The 16403-nt window shown below is 38.8% G+C and overlaps 1 protein-coding gene across 1 annotated transcript in view; it reads left to right on the top strand.

The window, feature by feature from the left end:
• Positions 1–6175: 6175 nt before the first annotated feature.
• LOC310920357 (uncharacterized protein) overlaps positions 6176–16403 on the top strand; it is a gene marked incomplete at its 3' end in the record, with an annotated part of 58567 nt that continues 48339 nt past the window's right edge. The window contains exons 1-2 of the mRNA XM_083880269.1: positions 6176–6263; positions 7278–7359. Coding sequence (XP_083736395.1) covers positions 6205–6263; positions 7278–7359 — 141 coding nt within the window. The 5' untranslated portion in view covers positions 6176–6204. The remainder of the gene's footprint in view (positions 6264–7277; positions 7360–16403) is intronic.

Genomic DNA, 16403 nt, shown 5'->3' with positions numbered 1-16403 from the left:
TGGTTCATGGGAGGGCTGGCATCAGTTTTGTGCTCTATTGCATTAAATACAAAGAAATAATTAGTACTGTTTTACCAGTTTTAAACAGGTTAGCTTGCAGTAGGAAGCAGATATCATTAGAAGCTCATGCCACAACTGCTTATCACCACTCTTTGTAGTGTGGGATGCTATCTCTCATTCAGGGTTGCCAGCATTGCCTAACCCTCTTCTATTGAAATGAATCCTGTCGATCTACATTTACAATATAAAGTGTTTATGTTCAGGTGGGTACTGTGGCCAAGGCAGGTTAGGGAATGCCCAAACAAGTAGATGCAAGTAAATGCACAAACAAGTAGATCTCCACAAGCAAGGCACAATCTGCTTGTTTCTTTCTTTCTGTTGGATTCTGTTATCATGACCACATTAATATCCTTTCCTAATAAAAGCTTATGATTTCCCAACCAGTTTTCCCACCTCAGAAAAAATGAATCCTGGTGGAAGTCTACAAGGCATCTGCTTTTTTTCCTGCCTTCTGGACTGATACCTGTTAAAGCAACATGGCTGCATGGTCAAAAGGGAATGTTCAGTGATCTTGGAACTATCACAGTCACAGACCATGGCAGTGTTTCTCCAATGTGTTTGGTTGTGATTTGAAAACGGCACTCCCATAGGAAAGGCAGAGGAGTCAGAAATGCTGCTATTTTTTTGAGGAACACCTGCCCTATTCATGACACTCTCTCCAAACTATGGAGCAGTGCTGGGGGAAAGCACAGATATCTGGAGAATGGACCATTTCTGTAAAGGATGGAGTTTTTGTTTTCAAATGCTGTGTATGTTGAAGGCTTTGTCAACAGTCTCAGGGCAGGTGTAATTCTGATGGCTGGCTCCAAAAGGCCAGCCCAGGCTGCTACATTTATGCAGATGTTGCAGATTCAGTTTCTGCAAAAATCTGTGGTCTTCTAAACACACAAAATTCCCAGAGCAGTCAGTGATTTCAAGAACAGCATTTGGCCTCATGCTGTCAGTTTCAGTAATTATGCAATTCAATTAAATTCAAGTAAGAAAGTCACTTAAGCAATTTTGAAAAATCATACCTTTAATGAAGAAGAAGAAGGAAACAAACACATTTTTATATATCTATAAATATATAGTGTACATATAGACTGTAAAATATGTTGAAAGTTTTGCTACTAAGAATAATTCCATTCTCTCAAGCTGTTAGACTGTGCCCATCCCTGTGGCACAGGACAGCCTTCCATTAGTGCATTAAGTCGTGTATCTTACACACCTCTTACATACTTATTGTCAGATTCTTCTCAGAGACAAATCTTGTCCAATTAGGTTTCTTATTTTGATGGACCTAAGGGATTTTATTTATTTGTTTTCTTTTTCAGTTTACATGCTCCTACGCAAATATGCAGACAAGGGAAGATCAAAGGATTTTGCCTTGCACTTGAAACAGAAGGTACAAAGGTCTGCCAGAGGCTCATTAATCCACAACTGATCCTGAGGTTTCCAACTTATCCTCTGTTGCTTTGTCATATGAAGCCTTACACAGGGCACTTGGAGTGCAGGAGTATGCCCTGGATGCCAGCCAAAGGAAAGAAGACAGCTGAGGGGTAAGTGCTAATGCTGCTGAGGGCTGTGGGATCTGAAAATAGAAGGAAAATAATTGCTGCTGATATGAATTTTCCAGCATACATGTGAGAATATGAGGATAGAGCCAAATAGGTTCAGAAAGGGTTTTCACTAACACCTGCCTGAAACTCAGTCTCTGTCAGGCACAGAGGGTCTGTCTTTGTTTAGATCAACCATTCAAGCACTTTAATGCAGCATCTACTGCACAATCCTCTACAATCCTCTACAAAAGAGAGTTTGGGACTCTCTCCCTCTCTCTGTGTTATTTTTTGGCTCCTTCATAGCAAAATTATTCTGACTTTAATCTCTATCTCATCAGAATTCTGATGCTGGTTTTCAGCATCAGTGTCAGTGTTTTCCGTCATGCCCAATCCAGGGTAAGAAGAGGACCTGCACAATTATCAGAAGACCTCCTTCTCTCCTGTGCTGTTTTAAAAGTAACACTTTTTCTTGACATTACATAAGATGTGTCCTAGGCAAATACCGTGTCCTACCTTAATTTACATGTACTTCACAGCATTTTGTGCTGCAGTGACAGCTTTTAAAGGCAAATTATTTATTCTCTCAGGTGTCTGAGAAATCTGGGGTCTCTGTGTCGTGCTAAGCAGTCACACAGTACATGATTGCTGTGATGTTGAGTAGGATAATCAGCTTTTAGGAGTGTGTGACCACCAGTGCAGTGCATGAAATTGCATATCATCTTTTAAAAAGAGGGAGTTAGCAGCTGGTCAGCTTGACTCTGGTACTCTAAAGGGCAGGTAGATAGTCAACAGACTCAACATGGTGTAACACACCAAAGGGCAGCACAGCAGTGGGAAGACTGATAAGTCTAAAAAATGACATCTGGCATATACAGATACAATCATGTAAACTCTTCCTTCCCCTGCTTCAACTCATCATTATGCCCTTTTGGAAGGGTTTCTCCAATTGGCAGAAGCTTGCTAGTTCATTTGGGAGAACTCCATCGTGAAGCTGCAGGGATTTAGAACAGAAAACACCAGAACAACTCACATATTCACTCTTTCCCATCCCAGCTGATATAGACTAGCCCTTAGCCAGAATGACTGGGTGGACAACTGAGTTCTGCTGGTTTGGTCTAGTTCCCCTATCATAAAAGCCAACCAGCTTGAGTTTAAAGCCTTTGTCAGATATATGGTAAAAGGGAAGTTTGTTATATACTGAAAATGGAGATTTTTGAGATGAAAATTGATTTAATTGTGGTATAATGACAAATTATTTCTTCCACTCTATACAGCCTGAAAGAGCATTACGTAGACAGCTATCTTTTACCACTGTGATCTCTGTTGTGAAAGAAGGACCTTTGGCTGGAAGGGAGTGAGAGCCCCTGGCCACTTTCATTTCACAGGTTCTGGACCAGGCTTCTAAACAGAGAAAAACTTCAAGATTTTATCAGCAACATTTTTCCTGGCTTTTTTTGTCAGCTGTGAGTTATTTCTATTGCTACTCTCATCTGGTGAGAACTGATTTATGAAAGAAATATAGCTAGATTTAAGTAGTACTAGGCTCAAACAAGTATACAGTGACTTTCATAAAGTTTATGATATGAGCTTCGTGCTACACTAACTTGGTAAATGGTGATTTGGTTCACATCTAATTCATATTTTCCCAGTAATTTTACTTTACTCAGTCTTGCTTACCCTTAGTAAGTCAATATCTTACAGGTACATATATAACAGGTAAATGCTATCTGTCTGTATCAGACATGAAACACTTGCCTTCCCCCAGAACTGTTATAATGAGATATATTTGCCCTCAATGTAACATCTGATGATCTTGAAATATCCTAACCATATAATTTCATGCAATTTAGTCAAGACGACATAGTTTATTTTTGAATATAATTTATTCTCAAGCAGTCAGTTATTAAAATCTACTGAAGAATGCATTTAGATCTGTTTTAGCATTTATTTCTCTTCCACACTCCACGAAAGATTTAAAACATTCAAGTATCTCATTTCAACTCCATTATACTTGTGCTGCTTGCTCGACAGAAAATGCACTTTTCATAAACACGTTTTTCTTGTATCAACACTTAGAATTGACTGGGAATCAACAGAACAGAACTGGCTGCCAAGGCCTCATGTCAGCCACAACTCCTGAGAGCTTGTGCTTTGAATGTGTATCAGCTCTCCTTCAGAATCAGCAGGGTCACTACAGTCCCCAAAGTAGTAACACAGGGCCATATACTTTCTTTTACCTCTCCTGAGTGTGCAGGAATGCCAATCAAATGACATCTCCTGAGGGATGTAGTGGCCAGAGGATACGTGTCCAATTAGGCTCCCAGGCATTCATCAGCTGCAGCTGGTGCTGCAGCGTTTTCCTTGCTAGGAGGAAGAAGAAACATGGTCTGCTGGCAGCTGCAGCCTAAAGGATGTCCTTGGGACATCCCCCAAAATGTTTCTATTATTGTCAGCTTGGTTGTTACCTGCACAGAGTCGTTTTGGTATCTGGGATCAGGATCTCCCTTCCTTGTGCTTGGACTAGATGATCTGAGATTGACTTTTCCAAGCTTGATAATGCAGTGATTCTAATTAGTTGAAATGGGCTCTCTCTATGTTCCTAGAAGTGCAGTCAGTCTGTATTCCTACAACAATATAAAGTTTGAACAGTTAACAGGAAAGCTGAAAAAAATGATTCTTAGGTATTGTGGTAGGGGGTTTATTATTATTTTTTTATTTATTTTTTTAAAAATTTTTCTTTTTTATTTTCTTGAGCTCTAAATAGATAAAGAAAAAATGGGAAAGAAAAAGGGAATTCTACTCTACTGACTTGAAACATATATGGGCATGATTTTCATGAGCTTACTAATATGACTGTCACGTCTTTTACACAAGAATCATCATTTCCATTTTCCATTTAAGAGCTTTATATTCTTTATAAACTTACTTGAATCCTGTAAAGAGAGCTGACAGTTCCTAAAGAGAAAAAACCCCACATTATTATTATGTCACTTATAGAAATGCTAATGGCAGGATGTGAAGGACAGCATAATTATAGTGTTGCTGTAGTGATTCTTCAGTAAAGGTTTTCTCAGTACTTTAATTATAAACTACACATTTCAGCATTTTAGCTTTCTAAATTCTCAGTCAAACACCCTTTGGGTTTGATTCACACTTCATGGTGTTTGTTGGTGTTAAAAAGCCTTGTCTACTCAAAGGCAAAGTCCCATGCAATTGGGAGCAGCCACATCTATGAAGGACAGCTGGGCTGAAGAGAATGGGCAAGGAAGAACTGGCTTTTTCTGCGTAAGAACTAAACTGTTGTTGAGAAGTAGGTGCACTGAAGTAAACAAGAGTGATAAAACCCTTGGAAGAGAACCTAGGGAGAGAGTTAGACATATATCAAGCAAATTTGACAGGCCAAGCTGAAAATTTGCAGAATATGTAAATGAAATCAGATGAGGTCAAAGCACAGCAAGAGTGAGAGATTTCTGCAACTCTCTAGACAGCATTATAGGGACCTGCTACCTCAGCATATCTGAACTTAGGAAAGGAAACTTAACACAGGGAAAGAACAAAACAGTCAAAATAACATCTTCTTAGATGCTTGTCTGGCAGGCAGAATTCTCCATATTCTAGGAAATTATTTTCTTAGTTGCTGAATCCATTTGCAAAGCTTTGGTCGTGGAAATTTACTTTTCAGGCAATGTGTACTGAAATTCCATTGGGATTTATATGCAATATTTTCAGACTCATGCCTATGAATTTATGAATAAGAGCTGACTTACTATGTGACCAAACACTTTCCTGAAGCAGGGCCAGGAAAAGGGACAGATAGTTCTGTTGAGCTCTTTAAGAAAGAAATCTAAGAGCAGATAATAGCATTTGAACAACCCTGCAAACTTCTCAAAATTGGAAAACACAAATCCAATGATTAGCAAGATTCCTTTGTTCAGAGAACAGCAATTTGAAAAGCCTTGTCTGCAAAGCCTCAAAGACCTCATTAGGAGCTTGTAATCCTTAGTTTGTTTATGTACTGTTATAAGGGTATGCTGACAGTTTTGCCTCAAGAGCTGCTTGTCCTTGGTGGGGAAGAATATGAAGGTCAGATTTTTAACATTTGTGATAAGACATTGTTGTGATTGATTTCAGTAATGATGACATGGGAGCTGGAGAGAGGAATTGAGACAGGGAGCAAATGCATGCAGTTCTGGAATAGCTTGTGACAGTTTTTAAGTGAGAATGGGTAATACCTTGATTTCCTCTTATTACTGTCTGTTGCCAAGCCCTCCCTCTTTCACCCATCTTTCTACCTCAAGCAAAGGATTTTTGAAAGTGGGAGGTCTCGGAACAGTTCAAATATTTAATTTCCTGTAAAATTTTTTTTTTTGCTCTTTGAAAGGATAGGTAGAGCTGGCTTCATTCTGAGAAACCACGAAATTCATGGGAAAGCTGAATATATATCAGCCTTAGTAACATTCATTTTCTCAGGACTGTGCTACAGCTGGTTTTCTCCCCCTTCATTCTCCTGCTGTGAGATGCAGTGCTCTACTGTGGAAATGGGAGTGCATTTATGTGCCTGTGTGTGGGGAAATAGTCAGCATTCAAAAAATCTTAACAAAGATTTATGAAGCAAATTATGTTGTTTGTTAAATTCCCAGATGGAAAATCAGAAGCTCTGACACGGTAAGTAGAGAGGGTATCAGCAAAAAGCTGTGATTCAGGCAAATAGAAAGCCTCATGATTTAATTCAAGATGATTTAGTGTTCTCTTTCACTAATAACAAAAAAGGTGTTTTGCATTGCATGTGTCCCACCTGCTGATGCCCTTCCTGAAGCCGAGTCCTGCATTCTCCATTTTCGCTTATTTGCTACTGGTATAGGAAGTAGGTGCTTAGGGAGGGGCAGTACCTATCTTGTGAATCTGTAATAATACTGATAATAGAAGGAATATGCTGTCACAAATTCTTACAATGCAGTTGATTTCAGTCTAAGAGTTAGTTGGCTTGGGGAGAAAAACTGGTGAGCTGAGACTTGTCAAAAGAAAGATTCACAGGCTGCCGGAAGCCTGTAGTACAGAGTTCAAAAGTGTTAGATCCCTCCCTCCTGTCCTCTCCTCTCCTTTCCTCTCTTCCGCAGACCTTTAGGTCCTCCTAGGCTCACAAGGGTGGCAGCACTGGTGTTCATCCTGGGTGAGGAAAGGAGACCGCTCAGTTAACTGGGAGGCAAAGCCACCCCAGTTCCTCCAGCTGTTTGCTCATCTGCCACTACTACCCCAGGCTTATAGGGAGAGAGACACAGTTAGCACTGAAGAGAGACACCATGGCAGTACCAGCAGCTATTAATTTTCTAATTATGTGGTGCTGCATATTTTTGATTCATGATACTGCTGTGTCAGCAAGAGCTTCTTGTCACTAAGGTCTTTGTGCTGTGACTCACTGTTGCCTCATGAAGTACAAGGGAGCTGAAAAGCAGTGTTATCTGAAAATTTCTCATTTCCAACATTTTGTTTTCAGTAACAGTGTCAATGTTTCTGAAAATCAAATTATTCTTCAGTTCAAAGGTTTTCCTTTTAAATGCTGCATATTGTATTTCAAGTAAAAATGGTATTCACCAGCATGCAGGCCTTTAACCAAGATATTTCTGGAAATGCTGACCTACCACTTCTGTGTCTTAACAAGAAATAATAATGTTTTCTTAGCAGGAATTCCAGCTGTTGTGGGGAAAATGATGCTGCCAAAGGACTGCTTAGTTTGGAGCATTTCTATTCCAGTGGTGCAATGGTAAGTAAATCAACAGGTTTCAGCAATCTGTATTTGTTAGTCTAGCCCAGCAGTGACAGGTGGGTAAACTGCATTTCTCACTGACCTGTCTGTTCATGCTCTGCTCCCTCCTATAGACAATGGTGTTGCATCTCAAATAAACAGAAAATTTAAAAATTGAAAAGCCAACAAGTCAGCGCCATTGCAGGTGGGAGGCATTCCTGGTTCAGACAGCTACAGACAGTGGCTTTTTTTGGCTCTGTTTCTCTGTGGATTGAATTCAGGGTGCTTAACACGTATGGAGTTACCCACATATTTACAGTATGTGAGCAGCAAATGACAACCTGCTGCTGTATTTTATTGCTGCTATATTTTATTACTGCTGTGTACTCTGTGTTTTCTCCATGGTATCTACTTTTACCTAATTGTAGCTATTAAATTATAATACCATCAGATAACAAGACCTTTTTAGAAGGCTGAATGGAATGGCAATTTGGCATAATGCAGATGACTGTCTTAAAGTTGTTTCTTTTTTTCTTCTTCCTCCTCTGGGAAATGTCCATCATGAGTAGAAAAATTCCAAATACTTTTTGTTTGATGAATCCATAATTATTGCCTATTTGTTTCACCCTGCTGTGCTTCAAAGTGAGAGTAACTGAAATTCTGTAACAAAACAGTTTAATCAGAATTTTAAAGAAAAAGAAGTGGAATATTTTAAAGCTTGTAAAGTATACAGTCTAAGGATGTGCTCTAAGCTACCTTTGTATGCTCTGATAAAGTTTCTTTGTTCAGAGCTGCAGTGGTATGAGGACACTAATGGAGCAGATTCTCTGTTATGACTAAGAGCAAGAGAGCCTGAGAAGTCTTTCCTTCTGTGATGCAGGTGAAAGTGTTACAATACAAGCTGCAGTAAAGGACAAGACTAGAGATAAATGCAGTATTTGAGAGAGAAGGCAAAGCATTATAAAAACATCCTGAACCACCTAGTGATGTATTTGTTCAGCAGAGCTTTTAAAAAGTGCACTAATGGCCCATTTTATCTATCACCCCAAGTCAATGAAAAACGCCCATTGACTTAAATAGGCATTGGTTCAAATGCTGAGCTTTTACAAATAATTATTCTCACTATATTGTAGTTACCAGTATTTCTCTTCAGGCTGAATGCTGCTCCCTCCATTGTGTGCCCTGACTTCAAAAAATAAACAAACATTTCCCTTTTCCTACTTGCATGAACTGAAGCCATGGTGCTCCCACCACTACTCCCAAACCAGCTGGCAGATGTTGAAGAAGTTTTTTAGATAAAAGCAGTAGTCTGGACACAGAGAACACTGCTGGGTGGGAAAACCATGTGTACAATATCTTTGTTGCACATCACCTTACTGGTGCATGGTTGGTGGCTTTGGAAACCATCAGACTTCTGAAGGTGTGTTTTTCCTTCTTGCCCTCAGGCTGTTGTGTTATTTATCCCCAAAACTGCCCTAATCCACACTTCCCAAGGAATCTCTTTTACGTACAGTGGCAAAAAGTGTCCAGTGTTCAGTCCAGTGCAGTGTTCTCTAACCTATTTTTTTTCTCAACTTTTTGAACCATTACTTCATTTATTTCCTTAGTGGTAGGGCCATTGTTAGTTTTCTTTGCTACTGTTGCCCACTTTGATCTGTATTGAAACCCTAAGCAGTGTATTTTATCATCAGAAACCTCTACAAAAATCTGTAATAGCCAATGAAGAATAAATAAGATGGTGGCTGGGAACATAACTGAGTTCTCCCCAACCTGTTGTGCTACTACTACTAGCCCTAGCAGTAACAGCAATAGCAATAGAAAAATCCTAGTTCAATTTCTTGGCATCCTCTTGTCTCAGATAAAGGCATGATGATATCAAAGACCATAAGCTGGTTCTGGAGGGCATGAATGAAGCCACTGGTATGTATCCTACAGCTAAGCATCCAGTTTTTAAGTTAGTACAGATGCCACCTTATCTTTGTATAGACAATGAAAAATTCACACTGAAGATTCAGTAAGACCGGAATAGCTCACCAAGGTAAAAAAGGAACTGTCTATGCTTTCAGTGTTAGGAGATTTGTGTGTTAGCTGTGATGGTCTTCTAGCAAAATATTAGTACCTGCACTGTACTCCTTTTGGAAACCTGAGTATTTTATAAATTTTTGTGTTTATATCAGCTCAGGACTGATAAGAACAGAAATTGAACTATTTATCCACTTTCTCAATTTTAAATTTATCTCCTTCTTAGGAATATAATCCTTCTCTCATAAATAATCCAGATATGCAAACTAATAAGTGAATGAATTATAGAGTCATAGATTTGTAGAATAATTTAGATTGTAAGGGATGTCTGGAGCTTACCTAATCCAACACGAAAGATTCAGAGATGTTTTTTCTGTCTCTTGGTAAGAAGTAGAGCCTCATGGGTCACTAGGAATGTCTTTTTGGATTCCCTGTATACCTGCATTTCAAACTCAGGAGGAAAAGTTTTATAATTTAGAAAAACTAGCTTAGAGCATCTGTATGAAAATCAAAAGATCATTGACTGGGCAAAATATTGGGGAAAGTTTCACTGTGCTTGCAAGGAGGAAAATAATATGTGAATATCTTTTTTGCTGTTATTTTCAAGATGGAAAACTTGATGCACAAGGGGTTATTTATACTGACAGACTGGTACTTAAACAAATAAGCTGATCAGAGATCCCCAGCTTGGAGATGAGTTACTGCAAATAAGCAAGGAACTAAAAAGCATCTATGTGAATTATATAAATACAGAAAAATCTTTGTGAAGTGCTCTACAAAGGTACGTGAGAGAAGAAACTAGCACAGTGTGTTCAGAGGTGAACCTGACAACAAATAGACTAAAATCACTTTCTTTTTCTTTAACCAATTTGAACCCAAGGAACTCAAAGGTCTTTGTTCTCAAATTAAAGATTAAAAAGCCTTGGCCATCTCTCAAGAGCTGATATGGAATGTGATGGTCATTTGCTGGCAACCTCACACAGGATCATGAGATGAGGTGGTGAATATCATCATGAAGTGCAAACAATGTCATGTTAGGATAGGCAGGATATTATTGCGTGTTATATATTTGTCCAGCAGATCTGGTTTACTTCAGGTGGTATCATGGTAGGTACTTGGCAAACATCCAGAGCTCCTGCTTTGTGTACCACGTGTGCTAGTGGCTGTGCAGCCACCCTTAGCTCTACTTGTATTGCTCTCTTTCTGGGTCAGGTGGAGGTAGGCACAACTCCCTGAAGCACAAGCATGGTACTTAAAAAGCCTTGCAAACAAAATAAAATAGTGTTTGCTACTTTTACCACCAAATACTGCTTTGCAAGAGTCTGATACTTGGCTCCCCTGAGCCATCAGAACTCTGCTGAGCCTGACACGGGTGGCCAAGGGTGACAGGCAGCTCTTTGGAGCCTCTTGAAATTACATGAAGTTGCCTTGACTGTTGGCAGTTCGGAAAAGAGCAGCCTGCTCTTCAAAATGCTGCATTCTGCAATGAGAGTTTGAAATAATTTTCTTTCTTCTGTAGTCCATCCTCCATTTCAGGAGGTGTTGAGGTCCTAAGAGAAAGCACCATTTCTTAACCCATTTTAGAAGAGCTTGCTTTAATGTTCCTCTCTATGCTCTGTTGCGTGAAATTAAAGAGAAACACTACTGTTATTTTACAAAGGAAGAAACATATGTTCTTATCTGAAGATAAAAAAGCTGGCATTAGCAGAGAAATTATGTACAGGTATGTTAGACAAAATTGTTGACTTGTTTGTATGTGATTGTTGCAAAGGAGATATCTGCATCAGCCTTCCTCATTTTCTATGTTATGAGAGGAATTGAAAAAATAACTGTGCAAGTCCAGTGGCAGCTTTGGAGGGGGCCTTTGCCACCATCTATTGGTGAACGAGGGGAAGAGGCAGAGTGATCTGACCTTGCTGATGTTCCCTTCTGTACCCAGTGCAACATTTGCTTCATTTTCAGGTTGTGGGGTAACAAACCTGTGTTTTCTTCATCTTTCTGTGTGAGAGAGTCCAACAAGACTGTAGTTATGCCTCCTGAGTGAAGAACTGTCATAGAAAAATCTTAACAGCTGGCCTATTGTCCCACACACCTCTCAATGGAGCAGAAGGGAGCTTGTAAGTCACAGAGAAGAATGCTTTTCTAGTGTCAAGTCTCTTGTTAAATAATTTTGTCCTGGTTTCTGGCAATGGAATAGGGCTCATTTTCTTTGCTGGTTTCAAGAAAAATCACACTGGTGCTTGAGTAGAGTCCCACTGCTGCTGACAAAGCTTGGAACAGTGCAAAGCTAGAGCAATTGCTGGCATTCCTGCACAGTCTACCAAGAGGGGCACTTGTGAGAGGACATTCACTTACAAACAAAATGTTGGCAGAATCAATCTATGCCCCTGAAAAAACAGGCAGAAGAAAAGTGAAGAGGGCCAGTGTCAGCAGCTGAACCAAACATAAATCAGCAAAGTTGTCTCTTGATATGAAATCAGTCTATTTCATTGGCTTCATCAACACTGCTTGCATATGCACATCCCTCAAGAATAAAGCTTTTGTAGTGCAGGCTCCAAAATGAGTTCAGGTAGAGTCAGTGATAGCAGTGGATGAGCACAGAGACAGTTTAAAGGGATTGCTTAGTTTTCAAATCAACAAATTGCTGTGGTTCTACTTAATCCATCAAAAAAAAGGAAAAGAGAACAATCTGGCAGCCAGGCAGGAAGATAGAATGGTAAAGGACATAATGTTCCGACTATTTTAAGATCCATTTACACTATGAAACTGATGGCATTAGAGAGCAGTTGTTGAACACATTTGGGGAACAGCTGTGTTATTGCTGAAGTGTAAAGACAGAAGTGTGTGTAGACCTGTTGGGGTGCTCAAGAAGAATAGTCAAGTGGCAGTGGGAAGAGGCTTCTCTTCATTGTTAAACCATGTTCTTACTCATTTTTAACTATGAGTAAAGAAGGACTGACAGAGTCAAATGAATTCATGAACACTCTTTATTTTCATGAAAATGGCAGTTATTATATATGATAACTCTGCTAGCTGTATCAATCTTCCTTAAATAAGATTAAATAACTTGGATCAAAAATGTGCCTTCAACATTCATTCACAGATACTCTGGTCATTGTTAAAGTATCTCTGTTCCTTGAATGAGACACTTACTTTCCCTTTCTTTTTCCTTTTCTCTCGGTGGGGCTGCTATTTTGCTTGTGCTTCAGAATGGACCCACCACAGAGAAATAAATTGAGAATAAAGAAATGTGTCTCATCTCAAGATGATATGAAAAAGATTTCTGAAGTTATCTTAAAGTAACTTTTGTTCTGGAAAAGATTTTGTTCACTGTTTCACTCACTTATCAGAGCCTCCCTGCCAATTCTAACCGGCATGATGTGTTTGAAGTCTGTATGTATTTGTTATTTTTGGATGAATAACTGAAGCAAAAGGATGAATTGCTCTGCAGGAATTTTAGTATGTTTCACATAGGCTTATCTACCTGTTTGCAACCACATACATGTACAGATGTTGGACAAGGATTTGCTGTAGCCAGGGAATAGTGAGTTATCTGTGATGGTGAAAAGATGCCAGCTCAGGTCTGCTGGAGTGCAAGGGCTCTCAGAACTATTTTCAGAAAAACAGTCAAACAATCCCCGCTTCTCCCACTGTCTCAGTATGAGCGGTATGACTGTCATCACACTCCTGTTTTGTACCAGAAAAATTAATATTTCCCCCTTACTGGATTATTGGTAGTTTCTGAAAATGTGTTAAAGTAATGTCATTGACTGCATGCTGCTGAAGCATTGGAAGCATAACATTGATGCACAAATTACATTGTAGTTGTTTCTTGTAATTAGGGTGTCTTTTGTCTTTTCTTGTTGGTAGCATAGTTGCTTGCACTACTTGTGTGCAGGCACATTGCACATTTTCTTTTCTGCTATGTGAATAAATGTCCAATTTACATTAACAATTGTGTCCTTTCCTAATGCAAATAAGAACTCAAAATCTTCCGAGGAGCTGAAATTCAATTTGTGAAGATCAGAGCAGGTGTTCCATCTCTCTTTAGTCTATATTGAGACAGCCAAAATGCCACTACAACTTAATCTTGACTCATGTTTCTTGCATTTACAGCTATGCAGTCTAGGACAATTTATATCAGCCTTTTATTATTTGTGGTGATTTAATGTCTTTATGTTAGATTATGGCTTTAAATTCAATATGTTCTTACTGTGCTATAAATTCAAAACACAAACACAGTTCTCGTTCCTGAAAACCGACAGATGAAAGAGAAACAAAATAAGGAAAAGAAACTACCTGCCAAACTGTGTGGGAAGAGAGAAACAAGCAGTGTAGATGTTAAAAACCACAAGAGAATAAAAAATGCGTCCTTTTTAAAAACACATGGTTGTAGCACTAACAGACAAGGAATCTTAGTAAGGTTATTATGACATTATTCCTTCAAAATTTACCATTCTTTGCCCTCTTTGCAGTATCGCACCTTTTCTCACTTGGAATGCTGCGGTGAAGAAAGCTTTTAGTGCCCAAAAGACTTGTGGGACACACTTAGAGGGCATGTTTGCTTTATGCTGGGGAGTCTGAGTCATTCATTTGCTGTTTCTCACAGATCCTGTTTGCTGTCTTTCTGGGGAAGGCAAAGAGTTTAGCATTCCCTTGCTGCAGTGGCTCTCTGGTTTTACTATGCTGATATTTACCTACCTTAGGTAAATATATTTGGTTTAGTAGGAGAAAACAGAATGAGGCATGGGATACTTGTCTCTTTCCATCAGCCCCTCTCACAAATGCTCCTATGGGAAGAACAAATTCTGCCTGAATAAATTACATATGACCTACTATGACTTAGGTTATAACAGTAAGAATTTCAGTAGTATTATTGATATTACAGAAATATCTGGGTTTATTATGATTGAATTTGGGGATTTCTAGCTTTCCTACAGTTACCTATGACATTTATATGGGCAAACGCTGTGGTGTTTCATAGTTTACCAGCCACAGAATGGGTCAGGTTGGAAAGGATCACAGTGGGGTCATCTGGCCCAAGTTCCCTGCTCGAGCAGGGCCATCCCAGAGCACATAGCACAGGATTGTGTCCAGATGGTTCTGGAATATCTCCAGTGGGGGAGACTGCACAACCTTTCTGGGCAACCTGTTTCAGTGCACAGTCATGAAACCAATAAGTTTTTTGTGTTCAGGGGGAGCTTCCTGGGCATCAGTGTCTGGCCTCTTGTCCTATTGCTTGGCGCCACCAAGAAGAGCCTGGCTCCATCCTCTTGGCAACCTGCCTTTGAATACTTGTAGACAAAACTTTACCTTGTTTATAGATCAACTTTACTCTGTTGATGCATTGCCAGATACGTTATTGACAAAATTGTAGAGTATAGTTCCACGGAGGCTTTAATTTGTTTATGTTGTCTTGAAAAAAAAAAGGTTTTATCAAAACACTTGAATATGGAACATTTAATTCAAATCAGTTATATTTTGGATTCAAAAATATTTCCCTGTTGGCTCATATTTTCCTTTCTTTATAATGGGACTGTGACAGTCTCATCCCTTGTGAGAGAAGATCTTTAATGATGGAAGAGAAAATGCAGCTAGGGAGCACAATGTGCGGGGGAGAATGGGAGATTTCAGCAACCAGTGTATGGCTTCCATGGGGTATTGTAATAAAACAGCCACATAAAATAGTTAGATTTTCATATATAAACAAAAAATGGAAACCTTTCCAGCTTTATGATGTGTTTATTTTGCAATGAAGTAAATATTTTTTAAGATGGGAAATTATTTAATGAAAATGATGTGTAGCTGCTAAAATATAGATTAGCATCACAAAAACTATGTTTAAGAAATGGAAGAAATTTGAAATAAAAACTGAGAACATCTTATCAAAACTTTATTTCTAATTTTATTCATTTTTGTTTTTGTCTATTGGTAACAACAATACATAAAACTCATTTTCCTTGCATGTGTCTGATGGCTGTTCCTGGTGTTTCTAGTTTTTATAGGTTTCTTAGGAACTCCATAACAGTGTTATTCTTCAGTCTTTGGGATACCCTCTCAGGACTGCAAATAAATTTAGATCTTCTTTGTATGCTATAACCCTGTGAAAAATCATGTTTATTTCTGGATCTATGAGGGATATATAATTATTGAGGCAATATTAAGACTATAAGAAGCTTTAAGTTTTTCAGCAGTCCTGTCATTCTTGAAAATCCATCTGACCTGAGACATCCAATTGGCAAAGGTACTTGTGGAAATCATAGCAGGAAATGAAATAAAAATAATGTTCTAAAGGGAAGATGCTTTTCTGATTAACAAGAGGTGGATTAGGAACAAACTGGAGTTTTGATTTCCCATTAAAAATTTAAATTAATCAAAAACTTTTAATTCAGTGGATTTTCAACTTGTTCCACTCTGCCTTGTTCAGTTAAGGCTCCTCCACAGTGTAGTTCCTGACAGTTCTAGCCTTGACATTTCTAGTAATGCTTCTGATACCTCTTGAAAATTCCTGTAAAAGAGGATTTATGTGATGAGTTTATCAAAGCAGACTATATAGCAATGTGTTTTCCTCCCAGAAAAATATCTGTGTTCTGTTACTGAAGTTGATAGAATAGTTGACACTGGTGACCTGCTTCTCTGCTTCTCACTGTTTCTATGCTACTTTTTTTTTTTTTTTTAAACATTCAGAAATGCATTAGCAGGATATGTATTTGGTTTTCTTCCTAATCTTGCAGCTGATTGCCTAAAACCTCCCATCTGTGGCTTATGCTTGTTGAGCACACAAGTACTTGCTTTGATAAAATAGATGCTGCAGAGATTTGATGCAAATGAATTTTTCATGCAAACTTTCTGTGGGGCTGCTGGTACAATGTTCCCAGGAAATGCACATGCCTGGCAGAGCTGTTGTAACCCAAAGAAACCTAGATGGTAACTGATGAGGAATGACACCTGATAAATAACAAAAGTTTGTTTTAAGATAAGGTTCGCTTGGAGAGTGGTGGTTCTCTATCCAAGATGGGAAGCTGTAGACTGAGATAAAA

Source organism: Zosterops lateralis, assembly GCF_965231275.1.
Source record: "Zosterops lateralis genome assembly, chromosome: 1".
Classification (NCBI taxonomy): Eukaryota; Metazoa; Chordata; class Aves; order Passeriformes; family Zosteropidae; genus Zosterops; species Zosterops lateralis.
Note: the sequence above shows the minus strand (reverse complement) of the source record. Positions and strands in the feature narration are given on the sequence as shown.